Source organism: Centroberyx gerrardi, chromosome 11 (assembly GCF_048128805.1).
Source record: "Centroberyx gerrardi isolate f3 chromosome 11, fCenGer3.hap1.cur.20231027, whole genome shotgun sequence".
In the NCBI taxonomy this organism is placed as follows: domain Eukaryota; kingdom Metazoa; phylum Chordata; class Actinopteri; order Beryciformes; family Berycidae; genus Centroberyx; species Centroberyx gerrardi.
Window position 1 is genome coordinate 31,155,861 of NC_136007.1, and position 12,367 is coordinate 31,168,227.

Below are 12,367 nucleotides of genomic sequence, written 5' to 3' on the forward strand. Positions count from 1 at the left end.
GGGAGGGCCATGCCCATTTGTCATCCATTAAGAGCAATGTTAAATTTCACCCCATAACGTTAGTATGTTGAGCAGTAGAACATGGAGGCCGTAAACAGCAAATACTGTACAGGAGACCATTCGGGGTGAATTTAAGATTTGGCTAAATCCTTCTCTCAGTTGTCACCAGAACTGAGCATTTAAGGCTCTCAAAAAAATCTCCTCCCGGTAGAAGTAACGTCATCGGTCCTGATATAATAATGTTAGCATGCTAGCTAAGTAGCTGGCATTGTTATGTATCAGTAGTTCGTTTAGTAGTGTTATCAGGTTAGTAAACTATCTGGTATTTTTAGTTTGGTATTGGTAGTGTTAGCATGCTATCTTACTACGTGGCATTGTTTGATGTTAGTTAGTTTGGTCATGTTAGCATACTAGCGAGACATCTGGTTGATTAGCAGCTACGACACTTGGCTGCTAGTTTGCGCGCGGCGCGACCGACCATGCCACGAGCCAACATAACGTACTCACGTTTGTCAGTGGGTTAAACAGCTGATAGATTGTAGTTGTGAATTCGGAAAAGACTTGCCTCTCGGTCACTTCGGTGTGAAAGCTTAGTTGACTTGGACAGTTCTGTTCATATTAGTAAGCGGAAGTGTAAATGATGTACGTCCATACTAGATGGTACTGCCGCTTTGTCGTCAGAACGCGTGGAGGGGAAAGTTCAAACGCCATTCGCGCAATGATTCATGGGGGAATGGTATGAACTGCTACCTTCACTGTCTCCTTGTAAATCCTGTAATTTAGGGAGCTGAGGGACTTTATTCCCTCAGTACGGCCTGTCAGGCAGCTACCTCCTACAATGCTGCCAATCGCTGTACTGAATCGCTGAGCCAACCACAAGTGATGAACAAACTGCACATGGTAGTCATGTTAGCTGGCTAACTAGCTAACCTAGAAGCTAAAGTTTTGGAGAAATGCCAAGAATTAACATGATTTCTTCTCAAAAATATTTACTGTTGTATCACTAATTATAATAATGATAATAAACTTTATTTATATAGCACTTTTCTAAAACTGAAGTGCTTCACAGTATATAAAGACAACGTGAGATAATAAAAGAATAGCACCACAAAACAAATAGTAGCCTAGATAAAACAATGACACAATAAATAAAGTAAAAAATAAAAATAAAACAAGATAAAACAAAACACAATAAAATAAACATAAAATTAAATAAAAGATGAATTCATTACAGAAAAGAGAGATAATCGAGAGGAAATAAAAGCATGCATGGCTTTTTCTATATTGGTAATGGATAAAAATGATTTAATTTTAGAGATGTTTCTCAACTGCAAAGAATATGACTGGACAACTTTCTTTACTTGCTCATCAAATGTTAGATTAGAGTCGAAGAATACACCTACATTTCTAGCAACTGGCTTTATGTTTGAAGATAGATTAAATTAAAACTATTTCTGATTTGCTTTTGTTGAGTTGTAAAAAGTTTTGTGACATCCAGCAGTTGATGTCTGTTGGGTAATTGTGGCTAAACTGTCTTGGTCATTCGGATTTATGGGTATGTACAACTGAGTGTCATCTACATATATGGAAAGAGACATTGTGTTTCCAGATTATGTGACCATATACAAACTTAAAACTGAGCATTTTCCAGCATCTGCTGCTAAAAGATCATTGGTTAGGCTACTTTAAGAAGTGCAGTCTCTGTACGTTGGAGTGATCTGAAACCTGACTGAAAAGTTTCAATTAAATTGTTTTGATTCTCTCAGGGAGATAGAACGAGACCCAGAATTTACACCCAATAAAATAGACAAAACATTTCATCTCTGAAAGCAGAAAGGCCTGATTTTCTTTGGACAGTTTATCAATGACAACGGAGTTGCTTCTTTTGATAATCTCTCCCAAAAATATGATTTACCACATTCACATTTTTTCCGTTACCTCCAGGTTAGAAGCTACATAGGAGGTAGTCAGATGCAGAATAAAACTACAAATGATGTACATCCCCTAGTTAAGCTTATTTTGAAAAACCAAAGTATGAGTAGAATAAATAACCAAATATCTGCAGTTTACAAAATTCTTACTAATACCAATAGACAGGATGAAATAAGGGCAAAGGAAAAATGGAAGGAGGAATTAGAAACCGATATATCAGAAGATGAATGGAGGGAAATGAATATCAACACCCACAAAACAACAAATTCACTTTTTTGGCGGGTGTATTCTTGGAAGATACAACTCCATTACTTCATAACACCAGTTCAACAGGCAAAATACGATGACAAGATTACTCCAAAGTGCTGGAGGAACTGTGGGGATCACACTGCTAACCTCTCTCACATCTTATGGTTTTGCCCAGTATTAAAATCATTCTGGGAAGCAATACATAAGGAAGTCCAGACGATATTGAAAGTAAATTTCCCACTGGATGTCAGGTGTATTCTTTGTCTTTGTTTTATTATATGCATGGCAAACCAGCCTGACTTGACCAAAGTACAGGCATGGATGAAATGTATTAAATAAAAAGTAATAAAAAAAAAATGTTTTGATTCATAAAAGATACCAGCTGGTTGGAGACTTTGGTAATTAGTCTGTAATCACTTGGGTCCTGGGGGTTGAGGTTAGGCTTCTTAAGAAGTGGCTGAATGGCATTGAAGGTAGAAGGAATAGTACCAGTGGCTAACGTAACAAGAAAGTTGATGGGAACAATATCTAATGAGCAGGTAGTGGATTTCATATTAGAAATTGTTGTTGTTAATTGTTGCAGAGAACACAAATAGTTCATAGTGCAGTGATTTAATCTCTGCATTGAAAATCTTCATGGGGAATTTCTGGGTCTTCTCCGGGCGACCTGTTGGTTTGCTGTGTTTAAAAACCTTGATGCATCTCTCATTCTGTATTCATCTGTCTTATGAATAGCGTTTGTGTGAGTTGCCATGGAATTTTCCTTCAGGGATAACACTTTTTTTTTTTTTTTTTTACTAAACCTCATTAACAGCCTTCCACTGTTTATTTTGCACCTTACAGCTACATCTATGGTCATTTAGGGGAATAAAACTTTGGTTCATTGCTAGTAAGATGTCAAATAGCCTACATGATCATTGTCTAACCCAAGTCAAAAAGGATAAAAGTTCAACAATAACTCACACACATCAGCTTAAGAAATGTATTTAGGTGTTGTACCTCCATGAGGCTCATTAGGAGTAGACATAGTTTAGATGAATTCCACATTTGTTATCTTTGTGAAACATGTATATGTGGATAAAATATGAGCCTTGGAATAATTTAGACAGCTGTCATCCATGAGCGAAAGGGAATCCTGTGCCTTAATGCCACACTTCAAACATCATGGAATGGAATGAACCTGCATTGCCTGGCATCTTGCTTGGCTTGCTGGGCAGCTTCAGATGTCATTGCGCCACCCAAGACACTGCTTCTATTGTTTAGCATGTTTCACGTTGTACCTGCTGTCTTTGAGGAAACAATTGTGAAATGCAGTCTGGCAGGCCAATGCTGCTTTCTAAAAGTCTCCCTCAATTGTTAATATTTTGACAGTGACAGAATATCATTGAAGTGAGTTCTCATGTATAATCACTACAGTGAGCGATACAACATTTTAGGAGGAAATCATTAAACGATCAGCACATCTCCAAAACTTTAGCTACTAAGTTAGCTAGCTAGCCGGCTAACTGCAGCTCACATGCCTTCAAATCAAATCAAGTTTAGTTTTATTTATCAAGAGGTTTCTAACACACATTCACTAAAAAGGCAAGATCGTCGGCTGTCTTAAATCATGTAAAGTTACAAACTTTTGGAAAGTTTGGAGAAGTTTTTGGAGTGTTTTACACTTCATAAGCAAAATGTGTAGATTGCACCTTTTTCATTGGCTCAGGGCTAGCATGTGGTGCAGAGTGTTCAAAACTTGTGGTTGTCTCATTGCAGACGGAGGTGTGCAGCCTTGTAGGGATGGAGAGTCAACTCCAAAAGAGTCGATTCTCAATTCTATCACGTCGATTCTGAGAATCGATTCTACTAATAAACGGAATCAGAGTCGACTCCCAACTCTGGAATCATAGAAACTGTTTCATTTAAATGAATTTGTAATTAACTCATTCAGATTGAGGCCTAATCTGCGTTCGACTGCCTTGGTCTGATCCATTTCACAACAAGTGGGGAGGGGGGAGGGACAAATTCTGAATGCCATCCAGCGTAAAATTTAAATTTTTGTGTTGATTTTCATTTGGAATTGGAATCGATTTATAATCGATTCCATCAATTCCATTACAAGGAAGAAATGTGGAATCGTCCATCCCTACAGCCTTGTGGGAGGCAGCTGCCTGACAGACCTTACTGAGGGAACAAAAGTCCATCGGTCGTTTTGCATGTGCCTTCATGTGACCGATGTTTTGCGTGTCTTCTGCGTCAAGTCAATTAGAGTTAACTAGACCGGAAGTAAGGTGATGTTGCCTTCAAAACAAAAGCGCAAAATTAGTAGTCCTGGAAAAAGAAAATAGAAAGTATTCGTATAGGCATAATAACAAAATACTTTTTTTGCTAAATGTCGTTATTACACAACATATAGGCCAACTGCCAAAAAAAACAAAAAAATTCTCAAACACCAGACAACCTGGAAGGGTATATACTATCTTATAAAAGTCAATTTTAATCGATTTCAGAGTCCTAAAGGTAGAATGGGAGCCCCAGTCCCTGTGGCCCGTCAGCAGAATATTGTGATTGAAATTCCCTGTGCTTGTCACATATGTTAAGCTGTCAAAATTCAGAAATTCTCCAACACCAAATTTCTACCAAACAACATGGAAGAATGTCTACTATTTTATAAAATCTATTTTAAATCTATTTTTAATAGAATGGGAGCCCCTGTACTTAGCCGGCCTGGGTTAGCCTATCTATATAATGTGAAAAGGATATTAAAAAAAAATATTTTCACACTTTTGTAGTAGTCAAAAACATTGAAACGCATTTGTCAGTAAGTGCTTTATTTTGAAGGCTGTGACCGGAAGCTGTCCGTGCTCCTGTTCGCAGCGTGATAATATTGTGTCCGCTGTGTGTTAATGGCGAGGAGAGCAACAACGATGGCCTTCTGTATGTAGGCTGGTTAAGATGTTAATAACGCTGTGCTACGTCTATCTGTGGGTGCGCTTCCATAAGTGCTACTCGGTGTTAATCCGGAACAGTTTATCCAGACTGAACAGTAGCAGCTTCAGCTTCAGCTTCTGCTCCAGCCCGGCGTCAGCACCGGTCACAGCCCCGCCGAGAGGCCGCCACACATCCGCTACACGGCGGCAACCCAGTCTGCCTTTGCCCGAGGAAAACGTCTTCCTCCAGCTGGGAGACAAGGCCGTCTATGTAACGCAGCCTCAGGTTGGAGCTAATGGAGCTGACCTTAGCTGATAAATGCACCATTAGCGGTGCATTTATCAGATATGTTCATATAGTCAGTGGGCAATGTCTGGGCCTGTCACAGCCTTATTTACATGTCTGAACAGTTCAGTAGTTCTCAGGACTCAGACCTTTACCTGTCTAAACAGCAACTGATTTACACTTGGGATACACACTGAATGCAATTAACTCCCTCTTAAGATAGAAAACCAGCAGTAACCTACTCAGGATCCCGAGGACCAGGATTGAGAACCACTGGACTACTTAATTTGACCTTTGGTGGAAGTCTGTCCTTAAACTAACCCTAACTATTAAACGAACCCTAACCATAAACATTTAGCTAACCATACCAATTAACCACAACCCATTGATTAACCCTAACCATAACCCTTCAACTAAACATAACAATAACCCTTTTACTACCTCCAACTGACTTTAATTAACCCTATCCCTAACTGTAACACTTTACTAAACCCTAACCCCTAACTCATACACCAATCATCCTAACCATAAACCTCTAAAAGTGGAGGGTAAAACCACCTAAATTCAGTTTACCACATTTTTAGGCTGGCGTAAATCTTTCTGACATAAATTCATACTACACATTAGTTATAGTTTCTAAAGAATTAGGCTAATACTTTTCTGAAAATGTAATTGATTTTTGTTTATATTGGTGGTTGTGATGCTTCACAACACTGTCTGGAGATCATATAGTTTACCTTGCTTTATATTTATGACTGAGTAAACCTAACCATAACCATAACCCTTTAATTAACCATAACCCTTTAACTTAAAGGATCTTTTCAACCCTAAATGTGAATTCTGTGATTAACTACTCAGCGGAAACTCTGCACACAAAAGTTAGTTTGCCCCTGCAGTTCCATCTCAGCCTTCTAACAAACTATTGAAGTGAATAAGATATGCTTGTTTAGAGTGAGAATAGAATGACTCTTAAAAGCTCATGCAGCATATTCTAAAGTATTTTGTAGCCGAACGATTGCACTGTGAATCCAAAACACTTAGATTTAGGCTACTTCATTATGTAGCCTTATCCTAGGTAGAGGAAACTAACTTCTTGTGTAGTATGGCAACCAAAATAAAGAAATCGGTTGGTTCTGTTAACAACTGACCAGCCAATAGAGAATTATGTGCTAGTGAGCACCGCCCACAACCTCCTCTATTGCCTGGTAAGGTATAACCAGGTGTTTCCAATGCCTAGAATGACATTTGCTTCTTGTCAGTGGCAAAAAAAAATCCTAACTTAATCCATTTTGAATTAATGCTGAAACACCACAAAATGCAGATTTGTGTTGAATATTGTCTGAAGGCACTGTAGACGAGTGATGTAGTTTGATAGTGTTCAGCTACAGAGGAGTGATGTAGTTTGATAGAGTATAGCTACAGAGGAGTGATGTAGTTTGATAGTGTTCAGCTACAGAGGAGTGATGTAGTTTGATAGAGTATAGCTACAGAGGAGTGATGTAGTTTGATGGTGTTCAGCTATAGAGGAGTGATGTAGTTTGATAGAGTATAGCTACAGTATAGAGGAGTGATGTAGTTTGATAAAGTATAGCTAGACGAGTGATGTAGTTTGATAGTGTTCAGCTACAGAGGAGTGATGTAGTTTGATAGAGTATAGCTACAGAGGAGTGATGTAGTTTGATAGTGTTCAGCTATAGAGGAGTGATGTAGTTTGATAGTGTTCAGCTACAGAGGAGTGATGTAGTTTGATAGTGTACAGCTACAGTATAGAGGAGTGATGTAGTTTGATAAAGTATAGCTACAGAGGAGTGATGTAGTTTGATAGTGTTCAGCTATAGAGGAGTGATGTAGTTTGATAGTGTACAGCTACAGTATAGAGGAGTGATGTAGTTTGATAAAGTATAGCTACAGAGGAGTGATGTAGTTTGATAGTGTTCAGCTATAGAGGAGTGATGTAGTTTGATAGTGTTCAGCTATAGAGGAGTGATGTAGTTTGATAGTGTTCAGCTATAGAGGAGTGATGTAGTTTGATAGTGTACAGCTACAGTATAGAGGAGTGATGTAGTTTGATAGAGTACAGCTATAGAGTGATGTAGTTTTAATAGTGCAGGGTTTTTCCTGGCTCAAAAGAGGCTTAGGTGTTGCCTAAGCACAGCCGGTCTGGCTTTGTCATCTTGGCCAACTTAACACACATATCCCCTCTATTCCAAATGTATGCTTTTATAGACACCAGGTTTTGGCATAGACTAACATAACACTGTCCTAGTTGAGGCATTCTTGAGCTTTTAAATCCAGTTGTATTCATTTTTGTCATGGCTACGAGAACAAGAACAGCAACATAAGTTTGTTATGATATTGTTTCAATATTAACCACATAATTTGTTCCTAACAGGGATCTTTGTCAGTGGCATAGTTTGATTCCATGATTGTCTTTGCCTTAACAAATCCAAATGTTCCTTATCTTATGACAATATTAGCCCAATTTGTTATTGTTATGATTATTCCTTTTTTTATTTTATTTTTTATTTTTTTTAATGAATCAGATGTCATGCTATGATAAATCAGACGTACAAAATGTTCGATTTTTTTTTTCTTTTGACTTATTTGGGAAACAATAAATGCATAATAAAAATTCTTCAGCGGTCTAATTAGAACATAAAATAAACTGAATTCTTCAGCTTCTTCAACATACTATAAATTATAACATACAACAAATTTCTCAGCTTTGTAACTACATACAATAAAACTCAGGTCTGAGGTATGTGTACATGGCACAGTGTCAAATGAGGAGTTGGGTGCAGCTGGGCAGGAGCTTTCTGCCTGTAGTGTCTAAGCACATCCAACAGTGTTATTGTTAAGGAAAGACTTTTGGGTGCTTTGTTGTGCACATGTGTGCAGTCCATTGCTCTGATGGTGTTTGGCAGGCCAGTAATAGCATGGACATCTCTGGTGTGGCTGATGGATGTGCTGTGATATCCCCGCCCGCTCACATATCTCCCTCTGGAACATGGCAGTGGCCAGGAAGGCGAGACTTTTGTTTACGAGGCCTAGTTCGCTTGTAATTGGGCAGTGTGAACCTAAACCTACCAAATACAAAAATGCAACAAAGTAAACTTCGCCACAATGGTGCAGACCAAAACAATCAGGCTGTAAGTTCATCAGTTTGGTACATGTGTCTAGTTGACGTGGATGCAGTGGCGGTGTGTTTTACACACGCAACAGCATGGAGACTTGAGTACATTGCAGCCGCATCTGCTTTCTGCTAACACTGAGAATAAAACTGCTACTAAGGTGTTTTGTAACAAGGTCAACAACAACAAATACCAAGAAATCTGACAAAATCTTACAGCATTTCTCTTATGATATCAAAATGGCCACAGGCTGGATCTCACTGCATCACATGAACTAACCTGACTACCAAATAAATCCATGTAAACCAGGGTTACTCAGGGAGATTGTCTTACTTCAATCCACATAAACACTTAAACCACTGAACCATTAACTTTATCTGATTATTCATAGTAGCTGAAGTACTGTGTGCATGTGAGTTTACCTATTGTCTCCCATAGGTCTGTGTTTTTACTAATGTTGAGTGGAAATCTAGCAAGGCTAGTAGCTAGTTGTTGCATCTGTGTTGCAGGGAGATGTGGCCACATGGTAGCCTGTGAAGCTTACCAGTTTGAAAATGCACTACCTACATTACTGATGTCAATTTTGTCATTTTGGTCAAATAATTTAGATGAATTGTCTCACTAATTACTAACTGACTGTATAACAGCTTTCTTCACTAGTGTCTGTAGCCGTCAGTGTCTTATGTTGTCTGTACTGTCCCTAGGCATGTGATGACCTCAGCAAGTGGACTGTGTTGTTGGGGTCCTCTCTGGTTTGTGGTCCACGAATAGAGAATATTTCGTTCATCATAGAAGCCACTTCAGGACACAGAGTGGGCTACCATTCTCCTCACACATCGAATAAGAAAGTACGCATCACACATCACTTAACAAATAGCGAAACATCATTTCTCAAAGTAATTCTAATTGCAATTTTGCATTTGAACTTTTTAGCAGATATACCTCGACCCGAGTTCCCCAACAGTCAACTTCTGTTGTTATCTGCTCCAGGAATCTCTAGTTCCCATTGATGTCTCTTTCCAACTATCAGTTATTGCATTCGGGATGAACTGCATATATGCATCTCTCTCTCTGCGTAGGCCTACATTACTATATGAAAAAATTACAAATGCTACCATGGAAACAAAAGTTAAACAGGTGGCAACAAACAAACAGTAAACAGGATAAGGTGTATATGTGCCTCAGTTTCCAGCCGCCTTGTTGATCATGCACCAATCAGAATGGAACGTTATGAATATTTAAGAAAATACTGATACTACTGAGAAGATGCTGTTTTTAGTTTGCCAGCGGTATGATTTTGTTCTAATGTCATTTTACTTTGATTCATTTAACTTTACATCCATCTTCACTCACAGACATGAGTGAAGTAAGCAGTTAATTCACTGCGACAGATTAAGAAATACAAGAACATTTGACTGAGGATTTGTATGTGCATGCATGGGTTTATTTGAATTCTGCTTGATTTAACAGTTGCCTTACTAATCACTATACTGTGCCATTGAGTTCTCGCTATGTTAATCTTCGAGTCCTCATATACTCTTACATCCATAAACTTTACATATACTGTTTAGTACAGAGTGTCTGCTAATCAGTCGTCTCTGCTGTGTTCAGGTGCTGAAGTGGTCTGACTACTGTCTTCCTCTGGCCTGTAGCCCTGGCCAGCCGTTCAGGGCGGTGGCTCAGGCCAGTGTGGATAACTTCAGTCGCCTGGGGGTGGCCTTTATTGAAGATCGCCTTCAACTGGACAATGGACTTATGCCTTCAAAGATAGTCCGTAGGTGGCCTCAAATTAATTCTCATCAACATATAGCCTATTTATATTCAATTGTATTTTTATATCACTAATTTATACCACTTTTACATATGTCTTCATTTCTCAATTCGCATCAGATGTGGCGCTTAATTGCTTGTTTTCCTTATTTACCCATTTTAATTGTCAGGAATACACATGTACAAGAGAAAATTGATTTGAGACAAATAGCAGGCACATTTTGCATCTCAATGATGGCTTAAAATTTTCAATTTTGTAACATTAATCTAGCCAAAGTAATCAATTTATTAACACGTGGGACATAATGCAGGGAGGGATCATTCAAAAGTGTAAACCAATGGGATATCAGTTAGGGAGAGAAACACAGTTATATTTGATGGGATGGGCGGAGGGGCGAGAAAGTAATGAGATTTTGATATAATAATACAATTTGTCATTTTTCTTTGGCATAAATTGGCAAGTAGGTATGTGGTATGATGTTTAGAATGAGTTAAAAAGTTATTTTTAGCCCCGCGACAGCAGGCGCTCTATGGGTCACATTGTCAGGGTTTTTGTTTTGTCTTCTTGATGTTTGTTCCATGCACCTGCAACAACACTGAATCATCAGAGTGCAATGACATTCTTTTACATTTTTGTGCTTTTGTGACATTCCCTTAGCTGTCCTCCTCCAAGAATCTGCCCTCAAAGAGCTGCTGGAGAAGCAACATCCAGAGACCCCAAAGAATTTGACTTCCCTCCTGCTCAGCAGCACCCAGACTGAGATAGTTCTCTCTGAGCCTTCGCCTTCGCCTTGTCACTGGCCAGCTGACCTCCAGCACATACAGTGCCGTAAAGGCAGCCTTCTCCTCGCCCCGGAGGTCAAGAGGAGGTTAGAGGAGCGAAGAGGCTCAGAGCCCCTCCACAGCACCCAGGATCTGGGACCAGTTGGTGACTTGGAGGAGCACTCCTTGGGGAACCATCACCACATGGAGGGCCATGGCCACCACCTCCATCTGTCCAGCTGCCATGAATGTTTGGAGCTGGAGAACAGCACCATCCTCTCTGTCAAATATGCCTCAGCTGAGAACATTCCTGACCTTCCCGACGATAATTCCACTGGCCTGGATAGCAGGGATGAGACTCTAGATGAATTTGAGGATGATGCCAAAGGGTTTCTCGGTCAAAGTGGTAGAGTTGACTGTAGTGGTAAACCACCCAATGTGCTGGTGTACACGGGTGGTTGCCAAGAGCGTTTCCAAGCAATCCACCAGCTGCTAACAGAGTGCATCAACATGGAGAACTATATAGTTTACCCCCTGCAGCCACAACAGGCTCTGAGCGAGCCCTGGATGGACAACACCAGGCTCCTGGTGCTAGCAGAGGAAGAAGCCTTGACCCCCCAGCTTCAGACACAGTTCCTCTCCTACCTGGGCAAGGGTGGCAGGGTCCTGGGGCTGGCCTCCACCCTGTGCCCCGCAGGGCTATCTCTGGAGGTCAGGGAGAGCCGATGCAGGCAGGTCAGCAGGCTGTGTTTCACCAGGGAGGACAGTACAGAGCTGGAGCTGAGTGTGTTGGCCACGGGGAAGGTCTTCGTCAGGGACACTCGAGGAGGAGGGGAGGTGGAGCTGTGGGGGGAGCTGAAGGGGGAAGTCTCCCATCGGGAGAGGGATATGGTCGTCGTCAGGATGACCCATGGAGAGGACGAAGGGGAAGCTGTCCTGTGTCAGGTAAAGACATGGGACATGATTGAGAGATGATTCTTCTAATATGACCACATGGATGTCCTTTAGAGTCCTGCTACGTTATGCCATATAAGTCAATGTTTCAAAGTTTGTGTCTTAGACATAATTTACCTACCTGCAGGTACATCTGGAAATGGTTCCCGAATCGCAGAATGTGACATCAGAAGATTTTGATGAACTGAAAGTTAGCAATGCACGGCGTTACGAGGTCTTGACAGAGATCCTTACCTCTCTGGGCCTTAGCTGTGAACTAAACCAGGCCCCAGCCCCCAGTCCAGTCTACCTACTATCCACCTCTCAGGTAAGGCCTACAGTACTCATCTGTCAATACTCAGCTTTGTTAGGCCGGAGAAATGAGAGAAGGA

General features: G+C 40.3%; 3 protein-coding genes across 5 annotated transcripts in view; 2 read left to right on the forward strand and 1 right to left on the reverse strand.

Annotated features, from left to right (window-relative positions):
* ttc3 (tetratricopeptide repeat domain 3) overlaps positions 1–642 on the reverse strand; it is a 39,640-nt gene extending 38,998 nt beyond the window's left edge. For both annotated transcript variants that reach the window (XM_071926936.2, XM_078286821.1), the window contains exon 1: positions 508–642. The gene's annotated coding sequence lies outside the window, so the exon portion shown is untranslated. The remainder of the gene's footprint in view (positions 1–507) is intronic.
* Positions 1–12,367, forward strand: part of kcnj15 (potassium inwardly rectifying channel subfamily J member 15) — a 327,817-nt gene that overhangs the window by 51,567 nt on the left and 263,883 nt on the right. The window lies entirely within an intron of this gene.
* The window catches only part of hlcs (holocarboxylase synthetase (biotin-(proprionyl-CoA-carboxylase (ATP-hydrolysing)) ligase)), a 42,815-nt gene continuing 35,524 nt past the window's right edge, over positions 5,077–12,367 (forward strand). Inside the window, exons 1-5 of one of the 2 annotated variants that reach the window (XM_071926964.2) lie at positions 5,077–5,379; positions 9,215–9,358; positions 10,122–10,284; positions 10,939–11,987; positions 12,124–12,303. In XM_071926964.2, the coding sequence (XP_071783065.1) occupies positions 5,119–5,379; positions 9,215–9,358; positions 10,122–10,284; positions 10,939–11,987; positions 12,124–12,303 (1,797 nt within the window). In that variant the 5' untranslated portion in view covers positions 5,077–5,118. The remainder of the gene's footprint in view (positions 5,380–9,214; positions 9,359–10,121; positions 10,285–10,938; positions 11,988–12,123; positions 12,304–12,367) is intronic. The other variant, XM_071926966.2, reaches the window with a different exon arrangement.